General features: G+C 43.2%; 4 protein-coding genes across 4 annotated transcripts; all 4 read right to left on the reverse strand.

Annotated features, from left to right (window-relative positions):
• Positions 1-437: 437 nt before the first annotated feature.
• Positions 438-6,926, reverse strand: LOC123994518 (mitogen-activated protein kinase 12-like). The gene is made up of 3 exons (XM_046297201.1): positions 6,865-6,926; positions 1,220-1,486; positions 438-618 (listed from the first exon to the last, which is right to left on the reverse strand). Exons 2-3 carry the CDS (start codon positions 1,371-1,373, stop codon positions 542-544), a joined length of 231 nt encoding a protein of 76 aa, XP_046153157.1. The 5' UTR covers positions 1,374-1,486; positions 6,865-6,926; the 3' UTR covers positions 438-541.
• LOC123995902 (dermatopontin-like) lies at positions 4,021-5,336 on the reverse strand. Its single transcript, XM_046299569.1, has 4 exons — positions 5,279-5,336; positions 5,004-5,082; positions 4,440-4,628; positions 4,021-4,177 (listed from the first exon to the last, which is right to left on the reverse strand). The coding sequence occupies exons 1-4, from the start codon at positions 5,334-5,336 to the stop codon at positions 4,021-4,023; spliced, it is 483 nt and encodes a 160-aa protein (XP_046155525.1).
• LOC123994513 (mitogen-activated protein kinase 12-like) lies at positions 4,496-11,190 on the reverse strand. Its single transcript, XM_046297197.1, has 14 exons — positions 10,811-11,190; positions 9,973-10,102; positions 8,951-9,009; positions 8,741-8,852; positions 8,481-8,510; positions 8,261-8,308; positions 7,797-7,911; positions 7,447-7,518; positions 7,149-7,228; positions 6,946-7,024; positions 6,598-6,771; positions 5,261-5,996; positions 5,004-5,082; positions 4,496-4,628 (listed from the first exon to the last, which is right to left on the reverse strand). Exons 1-12 carry the CDS (start codon positions 11,002-11,004, stop codon positions 5,920-5,922), a joined length of 1,170 nt encoding a protein of 389 aa, XP_046153153.1. The 5' UTR covers positions 11,005-11,190; the 3' UTR covers positions 4,496-4,628; positions 5,004-5,082; positions 5,261-5,919.
• Positions 11,191-14,589: 3,399 nt separating this feature from the next.
• LOC123994514 (mitogen-activated protein kinase 11-like) lies at positions 14,590-26,189 on the reverse strand. The gene is made up of 12 exons (XM_046297198.1): positions 25,749-26,189; positions 18,109-18,238; positions 17,941-17,999; positions 17,627-17,738; positions 17,076-17,105; positions 16,659-16,706; positions 16,427-16,541; positions 16,134-16,205; positions 15,669-15,748; positions 15,341-15,419; positions 14,991-15,164; positions 14,590-14,802 (listed from the first exon to the last, which is right to left on the reverse strand). The coding sequence occupies exons 1-12, from the start codon at positions 25,859-25,861 to the stop codon at positions 14,729-14,731; spliced, it is 1,086 nt and encodes a 361-aa protein (XP_046153154.1). The 5' UTR covers positions 25,862-26,189; the 3' UTR covers positions 14,590-14,728.
• Positions 26,190-26,223: the final 34 nt, after the last annotated feature.

The raw sequence follows: 26,223 nt of genomic DNA on the forward strand, positions 1-26,223 counted from the left end.
GTCGGATCCTTATCTATTGTTCACCGTGCTGTGTTTGTGTATCGCCCTGTCGTGTCGTGTTTCCCTCAGATGCTGCGTGGTGAGCAGGTGTCTGAGTCTGCTAGGTTCAAGTGCCTTCCCGAGGCAACCTGCTGTTCAAGATCGAGTCTCCAGTCGGTTCTCGTCATTACGAGTGGAAGTTGTGTTTTTTGATTGTATTTTACTTTACTGGATTAAAGACTCTGTTTTCGCCAAGTCGCTTTTGGGTCCTCATTCACCTGCATAACATTATTGATGAACATTTGATGTCTTAGCTTACAGTCATTCTCATGGTTTACGGGGAAGCAAGTAATCATTTCTTTCCCAGGGGCTCATTGGTTGGCTGTTACAGTAGTTCCACAATTACACAAGACTGACAATATCTTCAAAAATGTTTGTCAAAAAAATAAATTTATAATCAATAAACTACATTCTGTACATTGGATTCGCATTACATCTGTACAACAATACAACAATGCCTTATAATCATCATTGACAGGTATTGAGAGGTATGTGTGTACTCTCAGAGTGATGTCTCTTTGTGGTCCTTGGTCTCTGTTGCTGCAGGCCTGAAGGACAGAATCTCTGTGAATGTGTGACCTGTAGGAGATATCACAAGAAATGACTAATTAGTTACTCTGTAGACTCTATAGATTTTTCTTCCTCTTTCTTTCTCCCAAGCTGAACATGTTATCACACATCCATCTCCCTCATCATCGCTCTCCTTCTATCATGTGGAATAGCCAAAGGAATGTTTTTCCTTAAGCTCTCTTCCTAGGGAAAGAGACAACTAATCAGTTGCTGAATGCGTTCAACCAAATAGCATCTTCTGTATTTAACCCAACCCCTCTTAATCAGAGCAGTGCAGGGGGCTGCCTTATTTAACATCCACATCATCAGCACCCAGGGAGCAGTTGTTGCCTTGCACATGGGCAGAATTGCATAATTTTCAACCTTGCCAGCTTGGGGATTTGAACCAACGACCTTTCAGGTACCTGCCCAATGGTCTTTACCTCTAGGCTACCAGCAACCTCATTCTCCATCTCTCCCCCTTTTTTACTCTGCCTGTATCTCCTTCTTCTCTCTCCCTCCCTCCCTCCATCCATCCTCCCCAGCATATCTCTCTCTCTCTCCCATATCTTCCTCCTCCCTCCCCCCGCTCTCCATCTCTTTCTTCAGCTTCCCTCCAACCATCTCTCACGTTTCCACTGCTCCAGGAGCAGGTCTGTGTTGTCCATGGAGTGATCGTAGGGCTGGGCCTCAGTCTCCTCCTCTGGTTCTCTGAACTCGCTGAAAAAGGGCATGGCCAGCGCCTCCGACGCACTCACCCGCCTCTCAGGGTCCAGCAACAGCATGCGCTCCAGCACACACACCGCTGCCACACAGAGAGGTATACAGTGTCTCTAGCGGTGTTATGGTCAGAAGGACACTCCTGACAATAGTTAGAAACAGTTGCTGTTTTGTAAACCAGCAGGTATATCTCTCTAGTCACCCCCAAAACCAATTCTTTCTTTGGCCGCCTCTCCTTTCAGTTCTCTGCTGCCAATGACTGGAACGAACTACAAAAATCTCTGAAACTGGAAACACTTATCTCCCTCACTAGCTTTAAGCACCAACTGTCAGAGCATCTTACAGATTACTGCACCTGTACATAGCCCACCTATAATTTAGCCCAAACAACTACCTCTTTCCCAACTGTATTTAATTAATTAATTTATTTTGGTCCTTTGCACCCCATTATTTTTATTTCTACTTTGCACATTCTTCCATTGCAAAACTACCATTCCAGTGTTTTACTTGCTATATTGTATTTACTTTGCCACCATGGCCTTTTTTGCCTTTACCTCCCTTCTCACCTAATTTGCTCACATTGTATATAGACTTGTTTATACTGTATTATTGACTGTATGTTTGTTTTACTCCATGTGTAACTCCATGTGTCGTTGTATCTGTCGAATTGCTTTGCTTTATCTTGGCCAGGTCGCAATTGTAAATGAGAACTTGTTCTCAACTTGCCTACCTGGTTAAATAAAGGTGAAATAAATAAATATTGCATACAGTCCATGCAACTTATTATGTGACTTGTTCAGCACATTTTTACTCCTGAACTTATTTAGGCTTGCCATAACAAAGGGGTTGAATACTTATTGACTCAAGACATTTCAGCTTTTCATTTTTTATGAATTTGCAAAAATGTCTAAAAACACAATTCCAGTTGGACACTATGGAGCATTGTGTGCAGGCCCGTGGCACAAATATCAATTTAATCCGTTTTAAATTCAGGCTGAAACACAACACATTTTGGGAAAAGTACGTTTTCAGCCACGTACATGGGTAATCTCAGTGTTTGAATAGGTGTGCTGAAAGGGAAAAGTTTAACAAAAATACACTAAATAACAGTATAACCTCTCAGGAATTGCATAACAGGATGGTTTTTGTATGCTAGAAATGTGGCCAAACTATTTTTATTTATTTACCTCTGTGTTACAGTGAGAACCATGGGTCAAGTGTAAATGGGTCAGGGGTTACTTGGCTGCTAGTTTGAAAAGAAACAGACACCATTGGGAAGATCTTTGAAAATGAAAAGGTTTAAATAGGTTAACTTCATAATGAATAAACCAAGAAACTACATTATGTACATTATGTACATCACAGTCCCACAAGATCGGTCCAAATATGACAGAGTTAGATGTTTTCCTAACAACCTGAAAGGTTTCAGAGCAATTTAAGCCCATCTGCCCAGATATACATTTTTACATTACCAATCAAACTGGGGGGAAATCACATTATCAGGTCAGTTTAGGACCGTTAGGCAGACTCGAGAGGACACAGCCACTAGGCAGACTAGAACAGCATACACTTTTCTCAATGGGTAGAAGCCCGACAGCAGTATCTCAGTAAATGCCTTAAAGGAGAAGTTTAGTATTTTACACCTTCTTGTTAGATGGATCCTCCCCGTGAAGGTTGTCTATGGGCCAGGAGAAACTGTAATCCATGGTTAAGATGTTTAAGAATTTAAGAAGCCTAATCATTTAAAGTTACGTCAAACCAAATAATTCAGTTAATTTGTCTATGGCTTTTTTAACAGTCACTGCATGCCCACATCGCTCCCATTGATTTTAAACCAGCAGAGGCTAAAGTTAGCTGAAGTTTGTAGTGGCTATTAGAAGAAAAACCAAACCATGTATTACAGTTTCTCCTGATCCATAGACTACTTACAGGGGCAGGAACCATCTAAAATGAAGTTGTAAAATACTGAACTTTCCCTTTAACCCCAACACTTTTTTTGGTGTATTTTCTTAAAACTGCATTGTTGGTTAAGCATTTCACTGTAAGGTCTACTACACCTGTTGTATTCAGTGCATGTGACGAATAAAATTGGATTTGATTTGACTAACTCTAACCCTAAACGTAACCATAGCAAGCTGTTGCATATCAACAGAGTTGCAGTTGATAGTCTGTTGATGGTTTGTTCCGCTGTAGATCATCTATTAGGGGATTATCCAAATAAAGTGTGACCCAATGTTTTAGTAATTATTGTCTGAGATAACCATTTGCCCTCCATTATAGTACTGTATAGATTTTATATCTTGACCAGAAACCAAGCATAATCAATCATTTAAACGTTAGTGCAGTGAAATGAAACACAATCATTTGATGCATGTATCTTTAATCATGAATTTCTTTCAAGATTATCAAGAGACAACAATGGATAAAATAATCTGATTGTAGGAAGAATCAGTTATAGATTCAGCATGACCTTCTGGTACAGTATTGGTATCGCCAGCGACGATCTCTGAAAGTACACAAGGCAAACATACATTTTGTTCCTGTTAGTTTTGTAGTCAATTCATCCTTTCCTGAAGCTTGTTTATTTCAACAGCAAGAATATGACACACAGATACCGTAGATACACACACACACACAGAGAGAGAGAGAGAAAATACTTGGAATCCGTTACATTAGCATACATTAGCATACAGTACCAATGAATAAGCATACTCACTCATGCTTGTTGTCATGGTAGCTTTCAGCTGCAATGAGGTAGGAATTTGGTGGGACATTAAGAGTGAAGGCCTCATCAAACCAATTTACGTAGTTGGTCCACTGGCAGGAATCAGTACAGAAGTTGCTGGCTCCACAGCAGGTGAACTTCCATCTGTATAAGGGTGGAAATGAGGTTTGAATTATGATATATGTTTTGTATTGACCTTGTAATTCACATTATAATAGGGTTGTTCAACAAAAACAGTACCTCCGTCAACCCTGTGTCACTTTTAGGATTTTACACCATTTAATCCCCAAATATCTCTAAATTTTACCATTATTGTAAAGCCCTAGTTATTTTGTTTGATTTGACAAAGTCATTTCTTGAAGATTTGTATTTATTTAATGTGAATAGTGATTAATTTACATCTCACCTTCTGTCCTCGTGCTTGTTGTCATGATAGCTGTTCATCCCTGTGATGACCTGGTGGCTTGGGCATTGGTAGTTGAAAGGTTTGTCGAAGTCATTTACGTAGGAGGATGTGAAGCAGTTAGTTGCTGAGTCAAACGTGGCTTTGCACCCAAAGTCCCAGAGACGGTCTTCATATTTGTTGTCATGCTCACTAAAATTGGAAAAATACATTACAATGCACAAATTAATAGTTGAATTTATACAAAAAAAAACATTTATGCATGTTGTAGGTTTTATTGTTGCCCAACATATTTTGTCCGGAATGCAATTGCAATAACCTAAATCCAAAATACAGAGTTAAACTCTAATTTTAAACTCTTTAAATTTCTCAAAATGGAAAATTGCAAATCTGAATCAACAGCAACTCTGTTGATATGCAACAGCTTGCTAAGGGTTTGAGAAAGATTAGGGTTAACTCAGCACCGCAGCAGCAAAATGCTCACTCTGATTTGGAAACCTGTGCTTGTGAGTCAGTGCAGAATTCAGGTTTTGGAGAAGATTGGTTGTATGGAACATAAGGAATCACCTCACTATGCGAGAGATGGATTGTCCTGATGGGCAATTAAAATCCAAAGGCTGGTCATAGCTGTTCTGCCAGCGGAGGTCTGCAACACACAAACAAAGGCACAATAAAAACTTAATTGATTACCGTAGTAATCAGCACCTCTTTCTCCTTTTTTAAAAGATTTCTGACCACACACATTGCTATTCGATTTAAATATTAAGTCCACATTTTGAGTTACTCTGCTACACATATGCTCAGGCTTTACTCCACAAACTCACATGTAACATAAAGCATACCTTTTCCGTTGACCAACACACCAGCAAGAAGCAGAATAAAGACGTTGGCTCTCGTCATGGCTTTTGAGGGGCCCAAACTAAAATCAGCAAGGTTGGTGCTCCATTTATAGACAGAGGTGATCTTTGTCCTTGCTGGACCTTAGGCCACGTACGTGGGTAATTCCAGTGTTTGAGCAGGTGTATTGTAGTCTAAAAAATATTTCAGTCAATTCACGTTATACTGAACAAACATGCAACCTGCAACAATTTCAACAACTGAGTTACAGTTAAGGAAATCAGTCAATTGAAATCCATTAGGCCCTAATCTATGGATCTCACATGATTGGGCAGGGAGCTCAGCCAAAACTGATCATTTTAGAGTGGCCTTTTATTGATGAACATTTGATGTCTTAGCTTACAGTCATTCTCATGGTTTACGGGGAAGCAAGTAATCATTTCTTTCCCAGGGGCTCATTGGTTGGCTGTTACAGTAGTTCCACAATTACACAAGACTGACAATATCTTCAAAAATGTTTGTCAAAAAAATCAATTTATAATCAATAAACTACATTCTGTACATTGGATTCGCATTACATCTGTACAACAATACAACAATGCCTTATAATCATCATTGACAGGTATTGAGAGGTATGTGTGTACTCTCAGAGTGATGTCTCTTTGTGGTCCTTGGTCTCTGTTGCTGCAGGCCTGAAGGACAGAATCTCTGTGAATGTGTGACCTGTAGGAGATATCACAAGAAATGACTAATTAGTTACTCTGTAGACTCTATAGATTTTTCTTCCTCTTTCTTTCTCCCAAGCTGAACATGTTATCACACATCCATCTCCCTCATCATCGCTCTCCTTCTATCATGTGGAATAGCCAAAGGAATGTTTTTCCTTAAGCTCTCTTCCTAGGGAAAGAGACAACTAATCAGTTGCTGAATGCGTTCAACCAAATAGCATCTTCTGTATTTAACCCAACCCCTCTTAATCAGAGCAGTGCAGGGGGCTGCCTTATTTAACATCCACATCATCAGCACCCAGGGAGCAGTTGTTGCCTTGCACATGGGCAGAATTGCATAATTTTCAACCTTGCCAGCTTGGGGATTTGAACCAACGACCTTTCAGGTACCTGCCCAATGGTCTTTACCTCTAGGCTACCAGCAACCTCATTCTCCATCTCTCCCCCTTTTTTACTCTGCCTGTATCTCCTTCTTCTCTCTCCCTCCCTCCCTCCATCCATCCTCCCCAGCATATCTCTCTCTCTCTCCCATATCTTCCTCCTCCCTCCCCCCGCTCTCCATCTCTTTCTTCAGCTTCCCTCCAACCATCTCTCACGTTTCCACTGCTCCAGGAGCAGGTCTGTGTTGTCCATGGAGTGATCGTAGGGCTGGGCCTCAGTCTCCTCCTCTGGTTCTCTGAACTCGCTGAAAAAGGGCATGGCCAGCGCCTCCGACGCACTCACCCGCCTCTCAGGGTCCAGCAACAGCATGCGCTCCAGCACACACACCGCTGCCACACAGAGAGGTATACAGTGTCTCTAGCGGTGTTATGGTCAGAAGGACACTCCTGACAATAGTTAGAAACAGTTGCTGTTTTGTAAACCACCGTTTTTGATCCTTTAGTAATAGACTGTCAAATTCAACTAACTGCGTGTTCACATCATTGTATTGAACGTCTGCTCACCGTCTGAGCTAGCTTTGGAAAAAAGAAAGTGCAAATCTTTCTTTAGTACTTTGGGAAGGCTCCGTATGTAGTTTTTGGCCTGTTGGAAGAGGAGCAGATTTACCTGGGAGTGTATGTGTATTCTATTCCTATGTACTCTAGTAGGCTGTGTTTGCTTTGAATGTGTACTATCTGAATGTATTTTGAGTGCCCACATGACTTACATCTTGGCTTTGTAGCTTCGTAACAAAGTCTGCAGTGGGTGTACCAGTAATCTTCATGATCTCTTTCAGTTGGTCCAGGTCTGTGCTCACCCAGACGTCAAGGGTCATAGCTCATGTGGTGCAGGAAGTCACATTCACATGCTGCTCATACTATATATGCTTAGCCATAATAAGCTTACAGAACTAGTCTTTGACAGGTTGATAACATATAATTATGCTAATTTGCCTGGCAGGATCATTATTCTGCAATAGTTGTGTGGGGTGAAGACAGAGAGTAGTAAACACTGAAAAAGGATACGGTCATTTCCTTTGAACAGCGGCTTCCCCAGCAACATCTCCGCCATGATGCAGCCCACCGACCAGATATCCACTGACGATAGAGGAGGACAAAGACATACATAGGACTGAATGGTCTTTCAGTACCACATTGCTACCAAACTGCTACCATACCAGTGGGTTCAATTACAGCGATATTGTACACAAATTGTACAAAGAGATAGATCTCCATAGGACCTCATACTGTAGGATATTTTTCGGGTTACAATAGCATGATTAATCATGGTGATAACACAGATGTTGACATTAGAAAGTACTGCCATCTTGTGGACAAAGAAGGCAGTCAGGAATGAGTGATTGAGAGAGACTCACCAGTCTGGGTATAGTGCATCCAATTGAGGATTACCTCGGGAGCTCTGTACCAGCGAGTGACGACGTACCCAGTCATCTCTGTGTCCGTCTGCCGAGCCAGCCCGAAGTCAAGGATCTGAGACAGACAGAGAGAGAATTGCTTTGGCTACATTGGATTGTCCCTTTTATGACAATAAAGCACAGGAGGTTGATGGCACCTTAATTGGGGAGGATGGGCTTGTGGTAATGGCATGAGTGGAATAGTACAATGGTATCAAATCCATGGTTTCCAGGTGTTTAATGCCAAGCCATTCCATTTGCTCCATTCCAGCCATTAGTATGATCTCTCCTCCCCTCAGCAGCCTCCACTTCAATAAAGTGGATTACATTTAAATTGAAAGAGAGCGAGACTGAACAGGGAGAGCACAGTGCCTATCACAGGTCTGGTAGCAATATATATATATATATATATATATATGTAGTACCTTCAGCTCACAGTCTTCGTTGACAGATAAATTTCCAGGTTTGAGATCCTGTTGGTATTTAGAAAAATTACATTATCATGCTGCCAGATTGACGCAAATACACGCAAGTACACACACAAAGAGCTTCTGATATGGAAAACGGCATGAATAGCAGTGGGCGTGAAAAAGAGCAAGGGCCCCAACACCAATGCACATAGTTGAAAGGTCAGAGTTTACGCACCCTGTGGATGATCCCTGCAGAGTGGATATACTGTGGGGAGACACAAAAGACCAGGAAAAGAGAAAGTCTTAAAATTAGAAAAAGAAGATGGTATTCAAGTATATTCTGGGAAACATTTAAACCTTCTGTATAAACTGCCTTTATGTTGTATCATATTTGAATGTTGGGGATAAAATGAGCATTTGTAGGCATATCTTTTAAACTGCTTAGAATTGTATATATATATATAGTTCTTTTGAGTGCATGTATGCAACTCTAACCTTGAGTCCTTTCAGCATTTGATAGACAAGGAATTGCACCCTCTCCTGTGACAATCTCTCCATCTTCATCAGTTTCCCCAGATCAGTACCCATGAGTGGCATTACCAGGTAACTGAGAATGACAGGGGAAAAGGAAAAAATACATACTTTATTGTGAATAAAAACATTCAATATATGAACAGGAAGGGTATTGGACAAAGAGGTACTTACAAGTCATGAAACCTGTCCAATGAGATCTCAGAAGTGAACACATCCAGCAGCCCAATCACCTAATCCAAGCCAATCAAAGAATAACAGAAAATAAATAGAATACCTCAATTATAGATTAACTGGAGAATTGTTTTTGTGCATAATGTATGTCAATTACAGCATCAGGAAATGATTCCCACTTGAAGTTACACACACACACACAATTGTGATACGGGGTGTGTCGTTCTAGAGTGAGCCACTGACTAAAGTAGATGTTGCTATGAGGCATTTATTCCGCAACATGGATTGGCTTCCTTCTCAGCCTTTCCTTGTGTACCATTATTAAACTCTACCTACTCCCTGTATACCCAGTAGACCTCTGAAATCAGTGGTCACCAAGTCCAACCCTGGTCCAGAAGAGCTACAACATGTATTGAAACTTTTGTTTAAATAGGCAAGTCAGTTAAGAACAAATGATTATTTACAATGACAGCCTACGGGGGAACAGTGGGTTAACTGCCTTGTTCAAAGGCAGAATGACTGATTTTTACCTTGTCAGCTCAGGGATTCAATCCAGCAACCTTTCGGTTACTGGCCCAACGCTCTAACCACGAGGCTATCTGCCACCCCAAGTTGAATGCCTGATTCAACTTTTCCAATCAAGACTCAAAACCTGTGCCTGCCTCAAATTAATATCTCTATAATCTTGATATGATGTGTTTCTGTTTAGTATTATGGGTTGTGATGTGAATATTACCAATGTGATCTTTCTGACTACTCTGCTACTGACTAATTGCCAATCATAAGGAACAGCTGTGTTTGTCTCACTGTGTGCAAAAAAAGAAACTGTCACTGCTCTCTGCACGCAGCCTAGGCCATAAGGATTTGAACAGTTTGCTATGGATAAAAGTGAGTTTTAAATGGAGTACTGTAGAGTTGGGCCATTTCCTTTTTAGACACAGCCTAATTAGTGGTGTGAAACAGACACCTTTTCTATTTATGAGAATGAATCATGAGGTGCGTATTTCAGGAAAGGCCTTCACATTTTCGTGCTTCATGTGCTTGAGGAGCCGGAGCTCTCTGTAGGCCCTCTTGGCGAAGAGCTTTGACTGGAAGGGTCTGTGGAGCTTCTTGATGGCCACCCTCACCCCAGTCCTGTGGTCCTGGGCGGAACTGCAGCAAGACATGTAGGTAAAGGGAAGAAAACATTTTAGCAATGTAGGCCATTGGTGGTAGCCTACTGAAGAAGGACCCAACTCACACTTATTGTATTTTTTATTGAATGCTTGATTAATTATTTATTTAAAATAATATACATCCAAATATCATGTTTTATAATCAAGTGGTTAGGCCTACTTCAAAGACATCCTTGGGTATTTCTGGAATTCAAGTAGAAACATTTGGTCGGTCTATATCCCAAGAAACATTGCGCAAAGACCCAGAACAGATGTAGGCCGATGCACTTAAATCTAAATCTTCTGCTCAATAAAACCCAACAAACAATGAGGCCAATGGGGGTTCTTTGTTATGCTTTTCCCGACTTCACAAAGCCAAAAAAGTCCCTGCCGTGTAAACTATGCTTAGGAATGAAACAGAAACCGCATAATGTAATTCATCAAATAGCAGCGATGTTTGTTGATGACTTAATTCGGACACAATCCAGCGCTCCACTGAACAAAAACTTCCTTTTGAAGTAACCACATGAAGAATGCATGATGAACAGTAAAAAAAACAAAAACACGATGCTTATTTTAGGAACGAGTCACGTCTTGTTGTGGCGTGGTTTGTATTGCCTTAACATAGGCTATTGTTAACTCTAAATTCGACATTTACGAAGAGTAGCCTACCCATGTTTGATGATTAAACTCGTATAAAACTCACCATACTGTCCCATACGCGCCAGTCCCCACCTGCTTTAGCTCACGGTATCGCTCTGGAACCTCCCATGCCGTTTTGTTTACCTCCTGACGGTAAAATCCTGTCCGCGTGCGGACCGACATATCCAAATCGATTTGGGGGTCAATGTTTCTCCAGCTAAGTCTTAACTTCGGGGATAATGAGGCGTTGTTGTGCATGAGACACTTCGTTCATTTGCTCTCATGCAGCCACCACCACCTATACACTCTAGCACTCGGGAAATGCGCAATGCATTCCGTTGCCCGACAGTGGTCTCCAGTGACACGAATAAAGAACCGTAACCAGTGACTGGTCTCACTCGTTTTTAAAACCTCAATGGTATCACTGGTGAACACACACAGAAAAAGGTAAACACTAGTCGCCCTGTGCTATTGATGGGTGTGTCTGTGTCCAGGCTCATTTTTACATTTTAGTAATTTATCAGATGCTCTTTATCCAGATTAAGGTTACGAGCCTTGCTCAACGGCACATGGGTATATTTTTCACCTAGTCGACTCCGGGATTCGAACCAGCAACACTCTTAACAGCTAGGCTACCTGCAGCCCTGGCTCCTTATTGTCTTACAAGTTATAAGGAATGTTGCCAAAATGCTGTCTGTTGCCATGAGATAGCGAAGAGAGCTAGCCTAGCCTGAAGATAGGGATGAAAGTTATTCTAGTATTTCCCTGGCCTCCCTTCCTTTCTGCTTTGCTGATAGTGTTGTTGCCGTTTATATACAGGCTCAGAAGTAAGAATGTACCCCCCCCCCCCACACACACACACACACACAGTATGGTAACTGGTGATGAATTTAGCTTTTATTGAGGACGAGGAAGAAGAGGATACATGCGTCGTCATGATGGTCTCTCATAATACTGTCTCTGTTCTGTGGCTGAGAGATTATGACATAGTTTGATGCCTGCAGGCATGTTTTGTTGGAAACATGCAGGAATGGACCTTGAAGGCAAATTGACACACACACACACACACACACACACACACACACACACACACACACACACACACACACACACACACACACACACACACACACACACACACACACACACACACACACACACACACACACACACACACACACACACACACACACACACACACACACACACACACACAGAAAATGCCATGTATACTCAGACTTGGAACCCATAAAGCACTGGAAAGCTACTGTTTGTGTGGGCTGGGAGTATTGATGGAACTTTGGCCATGTGGAGGAGGAATGAGTAGGCCATAACTCTGGAGTAAAGTGTTCTTTCATAATGCCACAACATGCTATGCCCATGACAGATTCTCACCACTGACATAGTGCTGCATACCGGCTGATAGGCTGCTGCGTGATACTTGGAAACATTAAGGAATGTATCCATACAACAACAGACTTAATCATTTTTGGGAGAAAACAAGACTGGATTGATGCACATATTCATGACGTTACCAAGACAGGGAATAGATCGATTTGATTTATTCTGAATATGTGTAACCAAATGTTTACTTGTTCATGCTGCATAATGGTGTTATAACTGTTGTAATAGAGTTGAGTTGGTTGACATCAACTGTCATGAGTTGTCATTGCATTATGACACAGAGGTGACATTCGGTTATTGATTGGAAATGCATACGGCAGAAATTGTACAGTTCAAATTCATGCCACCATAGAATGAAAAGACACTTGTTTTTTAAACATACAGTTTTGTATACATTCATATTTTTTGCAGTTCTATTTAAATCCAACAAGTTTCCAAAATCAACATTTGTACATGACACATACAAGACCGTAAATAGTCAAACATCAATCGAGAAAGAGTATTTTGGATGATCTCTACTGTAATTGAGGCATTGTGTATATGATTGATGTTGAAGTTCTTGGGGTAGTATATGTTGCAGTTCCAGAACATGTTTTTTACTGAAAATTGAATTATTTTACTCCCCTGTAAATCGTTCACCTCAGTACGCCCCTTTATAACATGCTGAATATTAGACCTCTGAAACGACAACATTCAGACCTATTGTATATCCAATTTAATCTGCATAATGCATCTGGGAGTCACTGTGGGTAATGGTATCTGTGGGAGTCACTGAGGGTAATGGTATCTGTGGGAGTCACTGTGGGTAATAGTATCTGTGGGAGTCACTGAGGGTAATGGTATCTGTGGGAGTCACTGTGGGTAATGATATCTGTGGGAGTCACTGTGGGTAATAGTATCTGTGGGAGTCACTGAGGGTAATGGTATCTGTGGGAGTCACTGAGGGTAATGGTATCTGTGGGAGTCACTGTGGGTAATGGTATCTGTGGGAGTCACTGTGGGTAATGGTATCTGTGGGAGTCACTGTGGGTAATAGTATCTGTTGAATGTTCAGATGTAAACTTCAGCTATAGGTTTGGGTTTCTCAACAGAGCCAGGGACTAGTAAAACCTGTTGGACTGGAGCCAAGTGGAATTTGAAATGGGTGATACCAGCAACAAATGCATACATGCTTACATACAGGTCACTGCAAAAATAATGGAAACACTTGAGTTAATAAGAGATACAAATCATATTGAAAACAGGTGCTTCCACATTCCATTTAGGGTCATGTATAAAAATTCTGGGCAGGCCATTATTTTGGCCACCATGACTATGCCCCCACAGGATGACAATGCCCCCATCGACAGGGCACGAATGGTCACTGAATGGTTTGATGTGCATGAAAACGATGTAAACCATATGCCATGGCCGTCTCAGTCACCAGATCTCAACCCAATTGAACACTTATGGGAGATTCTGGAGCAGCGCCTGAGACAGCGTTTTCCACCACCCTCAACAAAACACCAAACGATGGAATTTCCCATGGAAGAACGGTGTCGCATCCCACCAATAGAGTTCCAGACACTTTGCCAAGGTGCACTGAATCTGCTCTGGCTTGTGTTGGCCCAAGGCCCTATTAAAACCCTTTATGTTGATGGATTCTTTATGTTGGCAGTTACCTGTACATTGGGACATATCTACATAGCATTTGCAGCAATGCAGTTATGTCTCCGTAAACAAAACACTACCACCGGTGTTGTTCTGTAAAAACAGTTGTAAATGCTTAGGGAATCTGGCCAATAGTTGTACATAATGCAAAGTCTTAAACCCTACAGACACTAATCCTGTCCATGTACAGGATATCTTTGTCATTGGTCATTCAGTGGCATATTGGTGAGTGTTGGGGGATGTTGTGCAGTAACAGCACAAAGAGCATTCATTGGTCTATATCGAGGGAGGAACCATCTTATGTAAGTTTCTGTGAAATAACAGATATTTGCTACAACTAAAATAGAAATATGATAAAATGTGTGGAAAATTCTTGACAACAATTCACTAGAACCCTATGTCATAAAACTGTCATTACCATGACATAACAGGTGTTATAAGCAGACTTAAACTGACATCCGTTATGACTGCTTATAAAATGTCTTCATGACGAAAGATTTCCAGTAACCTATAGCCAATGACGATTTACCAGTTGGACCCTTAGGTAGGTTTGAAAACCCTAGTGCTACTTTCTCTCTCTGTCTCTGTCTGTCTCTCTCCTACCTCTCTTCAACAGACTGTAAACATATACCTATCAAAGCATGCTCCCTGTAATCGTCGTAATGTGCATATTCTCATCACTTTCAGTTCAACCAGACCTCCCCTCTCCCTGCTCCCCTTTTACAAAACTCAAGACAGGCAATCAAATAGCCAGTCACAGTGAGCAAGGGGAGGGGTGTCATGCCTCTAGGGGACACAGCGTTGTTTCTCTCTTTCTCCCGGAACCTCCCGCCTCCCCAACGCCGGCCGACAGACAGACTGAGACAAGACGGCGGTCCTTCCTCAGCTGACGGGACAGACCGAGCAGAAGGAGGCGGGGTTTTGTCTTTCACTGTTCCACCTGTAGACTACTCGTCTCGCTGACAGGCGCTTTGAGTCCTTTCATCTCCCCGAACACCAGCTCTGTATGGGGGGGGGGGGGGGAATGAGGTGAAGAAAGATGGATGGACAAAAGGTGAGGAGGAAGAGAGAACATTTATATCTGGTCAAGAACACAGCAGAAAATAACTGTTGAATCTTTAAAATGGAAAATCCCTCTTAAACTCCTCTACTCCAGCCACCTTCCATCTCTCTCTCTCTCGCTCTCTCACCTTTCCACTCCTCTAGTGTGCGGTCCTTGCTCTCCAGCGTCTGGTCGTAGGGCAGGGCCTCTGGTTCGTCGTCCGGGTCGTGGTACTGGGAGAAATAAGGGTGGGAGAGAGCCTCACTGGCAGAGATACGCCCATCACAGTCCAGAACCAGCATGCGCTTCAGTAGATTCACAGCTGAGGGAGAGAGGGAGGGAGAGAGAAGAATAAAGATGCAGAGAGAAAGATGTAGACAGAGATTAAGATGCAGGCACAAAGGGAAAAATTCTAACAAAGCTGCCTTATGTAATCCATAGCCTTGGTTTAAAATTTGCCTCCAGCAAATTAAGTTATCGGGTATGACTCAGTCTCACCCATTGGGTTGGCTCCTCTGAACATCTTCTCTAAGTCCTGCTGGGGCATGAAGGGTAGAGACTGGATATATTTCTGAGCCTATGAATAGGAAGCAATGTACAACGACACACGTGACAATGTGAACAGTACATTGCAGGGCCAACTGATCCATCAATTGAGAAATCAATCATGCTACAAGCAAAATATTGAATAATCTATCATCAAATTAGTCAATCAATTACACCGATCAATGGATGTCAGGGGATCATCAGTATCATTAAAGCATTGCTATAGCTAAATGATCCATTCAACTTTCCCATCTCTCCCTCTATTTCTCCATCTTCTCACATGTTCAGAAGAGATCTTCTGTAGAAGGTCAGGGGTCGGGGTGCCCACCACCTCCATAATCCTCTTCAGCTGGTCGATATCTTAGATCAGGAGGGGTTAATTAAGGGCCATCATGATCGTGAAAAAGTCATTTGTTAGTTTTATGCAGACAGCATACTCCTACAATTGAGGACCCAATACAGACATACAAAGCAGTAAATCACATTCCTATTTGTTTCAGTCTTTAGACTCTGTGCAGTGACAGCCAATACAATTCAGTCCATTGTGAACTTCCTTTCCTTTCAGTCACTCTCAATACACTTCCCCTTCAGACAGAAAGGCTATATCTCTAGATGGGATTGTGATGCAAATATGGGAGGAGCTGATGTGTGTCCATAGAGCAGTATTGGTGGTAACAGCGCTGGAGAGCGGTTGTGGAGTGTAGTGCACTCAGTCTCAAGCCATGTCCGTGTTAGTGAAAGATACAGTCGTTGCCTGGAAACAGGACCTTCCCCTTCAGCAGCTCTCCCATGATGCATCCCACTGACCAGATATCCACTGTAACAGAGGCGTTAACATTCAGTCGTCATAACAACAGGATTTTACGATTAGCCATAACGGCACAGATATAGCTAGCTAATTTCTCTTTCTGGATAGAACTGCATGATGATAGAGTATGTGTTTGGTTGTTATATTAGAAGGTGTCTGGTAATGTGTGGTGTGAAATGAGAATCTTGGTTTTATGATCATTTTTGGGTTGTGTGAGTGTGGATCTGTACCTGTCTGATTGTAGTGCATCCAATTAAGCATGATTTCTGGCGCTCGATACCAGCGAGTCGCCACGTACCCCGTCATCTCATCATCCGTCTGTCTGGCCAATCCAAAGTCAAGGATCTGGGGGAGAGAGAGACACACAGGTTGTCATGGTGATAGCCATTACCAAGTTGGGGGGGCGGGGGGGGTTGTGTTGTGATTGTCTGAGGCGTTGGGTGGCTGGGCCACTGGTCTTACCCTCAGCTCGCAGTCCTCGTTCACTGCCACGTTACTTGGTTTTAGGTCCTGTGAGACAGACACATGAAAAGACAGAACGTTCAACACAGGGACTGTCTGAGGGACAGGGGAAAAGAAAGGGAGAAAGCCTTGCAGGCAGGCAGACACAGACAGACAGGCAGGCAGGCAGGCAGGCAGGCAGGCAGGCAGACAGACAGACAGACAGACAGACAATCTCTCTCTAACACACTCACACAATATGATATGATCTACTTTCACACATACCGGTACATTTTAAATACAGAATTGCCTTTAAAGGCAATAAAGCACTCAGGATAGGCAATTGCTATCCAGGAGACTGCCTTTATGAAAAGAGGGGATGAGGAAAAATGTAAAGAGTGGGCAAGTAGAGAAGAGAAGAGGAAAGCCACCACTCACTCTGTGGATCAGTCCTGCTGAATGGATGTACTGTTCAGGGGGAGACGGAAAAGGGACATGGCAGCGGGATTGGGGGAGGAGTGGGTGGAGAGAGGGAAGAAAGGAGAGAGAGAGAGAGAGGTCTACAGTGTATTCCAACATTGGCCCCTGTCTAAAAGGGTCTACATTTTTTGTTAATTCCTTGGTAACTAGGTTTGCTAGTTACTTGGCTGGCTGGTCAGTCCCCTGTTAACTGTACTACCTAGTGAGCCAGGCATAATGTAGCTTTCAAAATTAGCAGTATATCCGAGTTTATAATCAAATGTCAGGGTACAGTATATATACCATTTCAGAGGATGTTAAGGGATTTTCTAGTAAATTATAGCCAGTAGTTTTATAGTATAAAAAGGATCATCATGGTGTTTGAGGTTCAATTGTGGCACATTGAAATACGTAACAGTTGCCTTTGAGTTAAAACAATTCTAATCAGGGAAGGTTGCTTTGTACTGCGAGTGTATGGGATAGCATGTATAAAAACATGTCTAAACATGATGCGTTGGGGGGTTAACTACCTTGAGGCCCCTGAGCAGCTGGTAAATAAGAAACTGCACATGCTCATCAGAGAGACGCTGGAATTTGACTATGTTGTTCAGGTCTGCCCCCATCAAGTTGGTTACCAGGTAGCTGGAAAGAGGAGGAGGAGGAGGAGGAGGGGACTTTTAGAACAGTGCGTGGAGATGTTCCATTTCAGTTAGACAGTATATGCCTTGAATCCTGGTGAAAAGCTCTATTTAAATGCAACATGTTATCATCAGAATAACCATGAGAGTATAATCACTGTATGGGGTATGTTGGACATCCTAGTGCTCTTTCAGTAGTCACTCACACTTCATGGAAGTCCTCTAGTGATGCAGCAGGGGAGAATACATCCAGTAGTCCTATTACCTGTTGAGGGAGAATGGTGATGCCAAAGAGTTACAACTCTATTGTGCATTATCAAGGCAATTTTGGTCAACTAGCCAACACGGGAGGTCTTCAACCACTCCTTACTCACATTCTCATGTTTCATGTGCTTGAGTAGCCGGAGCTCACGGTACGAGCGCCTACTATGGATAAGGGACTGGAAAGGCCGAGACAGCTTCTTCACCGCCACCTTCTGTCGTAGCCGCACGTCATATGCTGAGCTGTGTGTGTGTAGGGGGGAGATGAGCGACAGCAGATTACAAAATGAAATGCATTGCTTTTAAACATGTTGATCATTAAATGATTAGATTCATTATTGTTTCCTTTGAAGTGCAAATGTATGTCTGAGTAGTGTACTGGTGTTGCGCTGCCGTCTTCGTTGTTGAGTGTTATTTCTACTTAGGCAGCATTTGGAGCAACATCTTACTCAATTCCGATGTTGCACAGAGAGAAGGAGTGTTAGGGGAAATGAAAAAAAGAGACTAGGCAATAACATTATAGAGGAATGAAGAGACAAAGGAGTGTACTGTAGAAGGAGTGGAGAAGGTCAGAGAGAGATTGAGGGAGAGCAAGAGATGAGGGAGGGGACAGGAAGTACCAGACAGGAAATAAAAGTGTTTGAGAAATCGAAAGAAACTGGACAGAAGGAAAGAAGAAGCAGTAAAGGAGATGAGAAAGAGGAATTGTGAAGTAAAGGGGAAGGAGAGGCAGCACAGAACCACAACGGCACGAGAAGTTAAAACAACCACTTAAATCACTGTCATTATCAACCTGACCTTTAACCCCTTTAACCAGCCTGTGAGGAGCACTACACCATTACTACGTTGTTACCTGCGGCTTGCCATGTGTACAACACAAAAGGCCATGCACATACCTGAAGGCATCGCCTTCAGACAAGGCCAAATGCATTCATTTCATGCACAGCCACAGAAGCACCTGCTGCTTCCCCAGATGCCCCTGTTAAATGTTAGCCAAACAGGCAGCTAGCATACCATCTTTCCATGACACAAGCCAGACCTCTCCGTCACACACACACACACTCTGCCATCTCATCTTCCATACATGGCTGTCCACCTCACTGCCCACAACTCCACAGGCAGGCTGTGCATCGATTTCTGCAACTGACGGTCTTCCATCTCAGAACGTTTTATCAGCCGTTACAGTAATGCAGCGCAATATCTGATGCAAAGTCATTTGGTTTCTCTCTCACTTTCTCTCTCTCTCTTCATCTAGCTATCTATATTGACTTTAGACTTAAGCATATGCAATAATTCAACGGAAATAGTGGGGCATACATGAAAGCATCTGCCAGAGCATCTTGTTTGCACCTAGAATTCAAAATGAAGGATGCTTGCTTTTATTCTCCAGCATCTTGCTCCCCACAGCATGTTAACACTGATAGACAGTTCCATGTACTTGAGATTCTATTTCATGTGTGCGTTCATCCGAGAGCTTCGGCAGTCATCGCTTGTCCTCTCACGTTGTAAACAAACTCTGCACAACAGCGTCGGCTAAATGGCACCGCAGCGACATGATAATAGCTCTTTAAGCAGCCAAACCCCTACAAATACCACACACTCACAGTAGCCATACTTTGCATAGTGTTGCTGCAACAGTTGAAATGGGCACATGGAATTGAGTTATTTTGACTAAATGAAGCATTCATGATGCAAGCGCAAACATTTGCACAACGCTATATTACTGTTACATAACGTTACACCAACAGAGTTTCCCAGTTCCATTGTGAAGAATATGTTCAGTATCATGGACAAGTTCTAAACCCATCAGTCAGAACGAATTAGAGTTATATTACTGGCCAAGACGTTCCAATTTCCTTTCAGGAGACCGATGGAAGGAAAAGTAACCATTGAGATTGAATTAGGGGTTTGCAGTCTGCATGCTGAGCGGGAAATGAGAAATGATACGACTTGGGAAAGCAAAGGGAAGTGGCAGTACGATGTCTCAAGAATGACAACTATTGTCATTACGCGTGACTGGTGTTTTGCAGTCTAGGAAAAGCTTTCCAGTTATTGGAATAAATTCTATTTGAAGTAGCAACCACATTTGTGAAAATCTCAGACATTCCAATGCATTTTAAATGTGCATTTTCATTCAGATATGAGTTTTGATGCCTGCTGGTGTAATGATGGAAAACTAATACATGTGTCTATGTGATGTTCTGCATGGTATGCAGTCAATGTGGGATATTAGTCTGCTTTAGTGCAGGTACAATAATACCTCTGTCTGATGGCTACACCATTCAGACGGCTTGGCTGGCTGCATCACCGCTTGGTATGGCAGCTGCTTGGCATCTGACCGCAAGGCACTACAGAGATTAGTGCGTATGGCCTAGTACATCACTGGGGCCAAGCTAACCTGCCATCCAGAACCTCTATACCAGGCGGTGTGGCAGGCGGTGTGGGAGGAAGGCCCTAAAAATTGTCAAAGACTGTTCTCTCTGCTACCACAGGGCAGGCGGTACCGGAGCACCAAATTCTAAGACCAAAATGCTCCTGAACAGCTTCTACCCCCAAGCCATAAGATTGCTGAACAGTTCTTCAAATGGCTACACTAACTATTTGCCAGGGGTGTAAAATACTTTAGAGTACTACTTAAGTCTTTTTTTTGGGGGGTATCTGTAATTTACTTTACTGTTTATATTTGACAACTTTTACTTTACTACATACATTTTCCCTGACACCTGAATGTGCTCGTTACATTTTGAATGTTAAGTAGGACAGAAAATGGTCCAATTCACACACTTATCAAGAGAACCTCTCTGGTTATTCCTACTAAACACAAATGCTTTGTTTGTAAATGATCTCTGTTGGATTGTGACCCTGGCTATCCGTGAATTTAAAAAAAGACAATTGTGTCGTCTGGTTTGCTTAATATAATGATTTTTACTTTTGATGCTTAAGCATATTTTAGCAACTACATTTACTTTTGATACTTAAGTGTATTTAAAACCACATACATTTAGACTTTTACTCAAGTTGTTTTTTACGGGATGACTTTAACTTTTACTTCAGTCATTTTCTATTAAGGCATCTTTTACTTTTACTCAAAGTATGACAATTGGGTACTTTTTCCACCACTGCCATTTGCATTGACCCCCTTTTTTAGTTGCACTGGCTCTATGCCCACTCACTGGACTATACCCACACACTGGCTCTATGCCCACTCACTGGACTATACCCACACACTGGCTCTATGCCCACTCACTGGACTATACCCACACACTGGCTCTATGCCCACTCACTGGACTATACCCACACACTGGCTCTATGCCCACTCACTGGACTATACCCACACACTGGCTCTATGCCCACTCACTGGACTATACCCACACACTGGCTCTATGCCCACTCACTGGACTATACCCACACACTGGCTCTATGCCCACTCACTGGACTATACCCACACACTGGCTCTATGCCCACTCACTGGACTATACCCACACACTGGCTCTATGCCCACTCACTGGACTATACCCACACACTGGCTCTATGCCCACTCACTGGACTATACCCACACACTGGCTCTATGCCCACTCACTGGACTATACCCACACACTGGCTCTATGCCCACTCACTGGACTATACCCACACACTGGCTCTATGCCCACTCACTGGACTATACCCACACACTGGCTCTATGCCCACTCACTGGACTATACCCACACACTGGCTCTATGCCCACACACTGGACTATACCCACACACTGGCTCTATGCCCACTCACTGGACTATACCCACACACTGGCTCTATGCCCACTCACTGGACTATACCCACACACACTGGCTCTATGCCCACTCACTGGACTATACCCACACACTGGCTCTATGCCCACTCACTGGACTATACCCACACACTGGCTCTATGCCCACTCACTGGACTATACCCACACACTGGCTCTATGCCCACTCACTAGACTATACCCACACACTGGCTCTATGCCCACTCACTGGACTATACCCACACACTGGCTCTATGCCCACTCACTGGACTATACCCACACACTGGCTCTATGCCCACTCACTGGACTATACCCACACACTGGCTCTATGCCCACTCACTGGACTATACCCACACACTGGCTCTATGACCACTCACTGGACTATACCCACACACTAGCTCTATGCCCACTCACTGGACTATACCCACACACTGGCTCTATGCCCACTCACTGGACTATACCCACTCACTGGACTATACCCACACACTGGCTCTATGCCCACTCACTGGACTATGCCCACTCACTGGACTATACCCACACACTGGCTCTATGCCCACTCACTGGACTATACCCACACACTGGCTCTATGCCCACTCACTGGACTATACCCACACACTGGCTCTATGCTCACTCACTGGACTATACCCACACACTGGCTCTATGCCCACACACTGGACTATACCCACACACTGGCTCTATGCCCACTCACTGGACTATACCCACACACTGGCTCTATGCCCACTCACGGGACTATACCCACTCACTGGACTATACCCACACACTGGCTCTATGCCCACTCACTGGACTATACCCACCCACTGGACTAAACCCACACACTGGCTCTATGCCCACTCACTGGACTATACCCACACACTGGCTCTATACCCACTCACTGGACTATACCCACACACTGGCTCTATGCCCACTCACTGGACTATACCCACACACTGGCTCTATACCCACTCACTGGACTAAACCCACACACTGGCTCTATGCTCACTCACTGGACTATACCCACTCACTGGACTATACCCACACACTGGCTCTATGCCCACTCACTGGACTATACCCACACACTGGCTCTATACCCACTCACTGGACTATACCCACACACTGGCTCTATGCCCACTCACTGGACTATACCCACACACTGGCTCTATACCCACTCACTGGACTAAACCCACACACTGGCTCTATGCTCACTCACTGGACTATACCCACTCACTGGACTATACCCACACACTGGCTCTATGCCCACTCACTGGACTATACCCACACACTGGCTCTATGCCCACTCACTGGACTATACCCACACACTGGCTCTATGCCCACTCACTGGACTATACCCACACACTGGCTCTATACCCACTCACTGGACTATACCCACACACTGGCTCTATGCCCACTCACTGGACTATACCCACACACTGGCTCTATACCCACTCACTGGACTAAACCCACACACTGGCTCTATGCTCACTCACTGGACTATACCCACACACTCACATATACTACACTGACACTCCAACACACATACACACACATACATACACTCACAGATAGACACACTTTCACACTCATCACATATGCTGCAGCTACTTTGTTTATCACCTATCCTGATTGCCTAGTCACCTTTACCCCTACCTACATGTACATACTGTATTACCTCAACTACCTCGTACCCCTGCACATTGACTCGGTACCGGTGCTCCATGTATATATTTTTCTTACCTTTTAACTCTGCATTTTTGGGAAAGGGCTCGTAAGTAAGCATTTCACGGTAAAGTCTACATCTGTTGTATTAGTCACATGTGACAAATATTTCATTCTGATTTGATCTGATGATATGCATAATATGGGCCTTTCAGATAATTGACAGGCAAACAATCTCAGGAAGCTTTTCAGGGAGATTGAGGAGCACCAAGGATGAATATAATGACTCCAATTTCTCTCTGTATCCTCAGAAGTAATGTCCCTGGCTCACCTCATCCCAACCCCCTATAAAATACCTTCCCAATTCCCAAACACCCACCCCTCTGCTAATCAATCAGCTCTGCCATGGACAAAACGGTGACAATGACTGGAGCACAGCTTGAACAATGCAGGGAGAGAGAGAGGGAGAGAAAGAGAGAGGGAGATTGTGTGCAAGAATGTGAGTGTCCTTGCTGGCTAGACTGTTACTATGAGCAGTGGTGCCATTTTGTAGGTGTAGCAGATCACACGACTGCATTTCTCTGCATCTTGGTTGATGGTGTTTTAAATGTGTTTGTGAATCCACATAAATAACGAGTTTTGTTTTTAACTGTAGAGAATTGTATTCGTCAAAAGAAGCAGACACAGGGATGGTCTTTGTTTAAATTGTTGCTATGCTATCATGTCTATCTACTCAGCTTCCAAGGTCTTTATCAAATCAAACAGACAACTGTGCCGATTTCACCATGATTTCTCAGTGGAGTAGTAAAACACTGCAGTTCTTCCCATCAATCAGCTAGGCTAAACTTCCATTAAATATAATTGACCAATTAAGGCTTAGATATTTCTGTGCCTCCCTTCTCTTCCATGTCTGCTGCATCACAGATGTCTGTTGTCTGTCTCCCTGGGCTGATACTCAGAAGATCACATCCTCACTTCCCTCTGTCCTAGGAGATGCAAAAGCATTGGCTTGACAGGCCATGGTTGTCTGTTTTACCAGCATATAAACAAAGAGAGATGTGTCCACAATGTAAATCTAATCTATCTACCAGTGCTGTTATAGTAAAAGCAGACATTGATACCGCCAAGCACTTCATTTCCCTTCCCATGCATGGATCAATATGGATTGTGTGTATGACACTCAAGCCCGAGGTGCACATATCACCATGACACCTCGCCATGGCAACGGTGTCTCTTCTCCCGCAACAGACAAAGAGTGATCCAAAATTAAAACAAGGAAATATTGCCCAACCCACTTGTGAGAAAAAAGGAACTTGTTCATGTGGAAATGGACTATAAGAACCACCTCATTGGGCTAGACAGCGGTGTGTGTGTGTGCGTGAGAGAGAGAGAGTGTTTACTGTATGGGGAGGAGATCAGGTTGTGAAATTGAAGTCTGTTATTCGGTCAAAAGACTGGTAGTCATGAATACAATGTTGAGATGTATTCTAAGAGGCCCCTCTTCACTGTCTGAAGTGAACATATGCATATCAAAGACAAAAGTCCATAACAGCACAAATGTCTGAAAAAAACAAAAACAATTAAAGATATTTGCAGTCAGAAACACTGAGGTTCCCCCTACACATGCCCATGGCTTTACAGATGTGTCATGCATCCTTCAGTTGTTCAGTGCAGATCCCCCCGAAGTGCTGTCCCTGTTATTAGTAGCCCCCAAAACCTTATGGAACTAATGTATCCTATTGAGAACTGTCACGATTCAGAGGATCTCCCGTAGCGCGTGGTTGCAGGTGCCATGCGCCGATAACTCCTAATTGTTTCCTCTTTCGGTATGGGAATCGTATGGGGCAGACCGAATCAGCTATATTGAGGTGTTTAAAGCCTCCGCACCGAGAGGCAACAACTGCAGACAGTCTGTCGTTGGAGTGATGACGCCCAGTATTTGGGAATGGTGTCAACGACAGATCAATCAATCAAAAGGAAAACGAAGCCTTTATATGACAGCATCATATTGATACAACTAGAGTAGTCTAGTGAATCCACATTGAACAAACATGAAAATAACATTGATGACTTTCTCGTGCATAACAACTAACTGAGCTACATTAACATTAATTATATTAAATCAGCCTAATAACTGCCTCAATAATAACAATAGACTGGTAATTGCATAATAATAATGAGAATAGGCTATGCATAGGCCTATTGTATTTCCAATATTATCCAATAATGAATATTCATAATACAAATAATAAGGCTAAATGATGTTTTCCCTCTGCATTGTATTGTGTTTCTGGACTTCTTTGCAGCCTCGCCCCTTCCTCTTTCATATAGCCTACTCACCATACCGAACCGTAGGCCCCCGAGCCCACGGGAGTCAGGTTCTGGTACCGCTCGGGAACCTCCCATACAGTCTTGTTCAGCTCCTGCCGATAGTAGCCTGGTCTGGCCGACATTTTTACCGTAAATAAAACGAGCTCTCAGTACTGGACTGATTGCTCTGTCTGCACAATCCGTGGTAACTGTCTCCGACTGGGTGCACAGATGGGAGCGGCTCTCTCTCTCTCTCTCTCTCTCTCTCTCTCTCTCTCTCTCTCTCTCTCTCTCTCTCTCGGGCTTTATTTTAAAATTACATTTGCCAAAGCAAGTGAAGTAGACAATAAACAAAGTAGACAATAAACAAAGTATCTTTCTCTCTCGATATTTCTGTGAAGGGGGAAGTGTAAGTAGAGAGAGCTGGTAATACATTCTGAGCACGATGTCTCAGACATGGGGGGGGTGCTGAGTGGAAGGGGGGGTGGTGAGATAGGGGAGTGAT

The sequence above is a fragment of the Oncorhynchus gorbuscha genome, linkage group LG14 (assembly GCF_021184085.1).
Source record: "Oncorhynchus gorbuscha isolate QuinsamMale2020 ecotype Even-year linkage group LG14, OgorEven_v1.0, whole genome shotgun sequence".
NCBI lineage: Eukaryota > Metazoa > Chordata > Actinopteri > Salmoniformes > Salmonidae > Oncorhynchus > Oncorhynchus gorbuscha.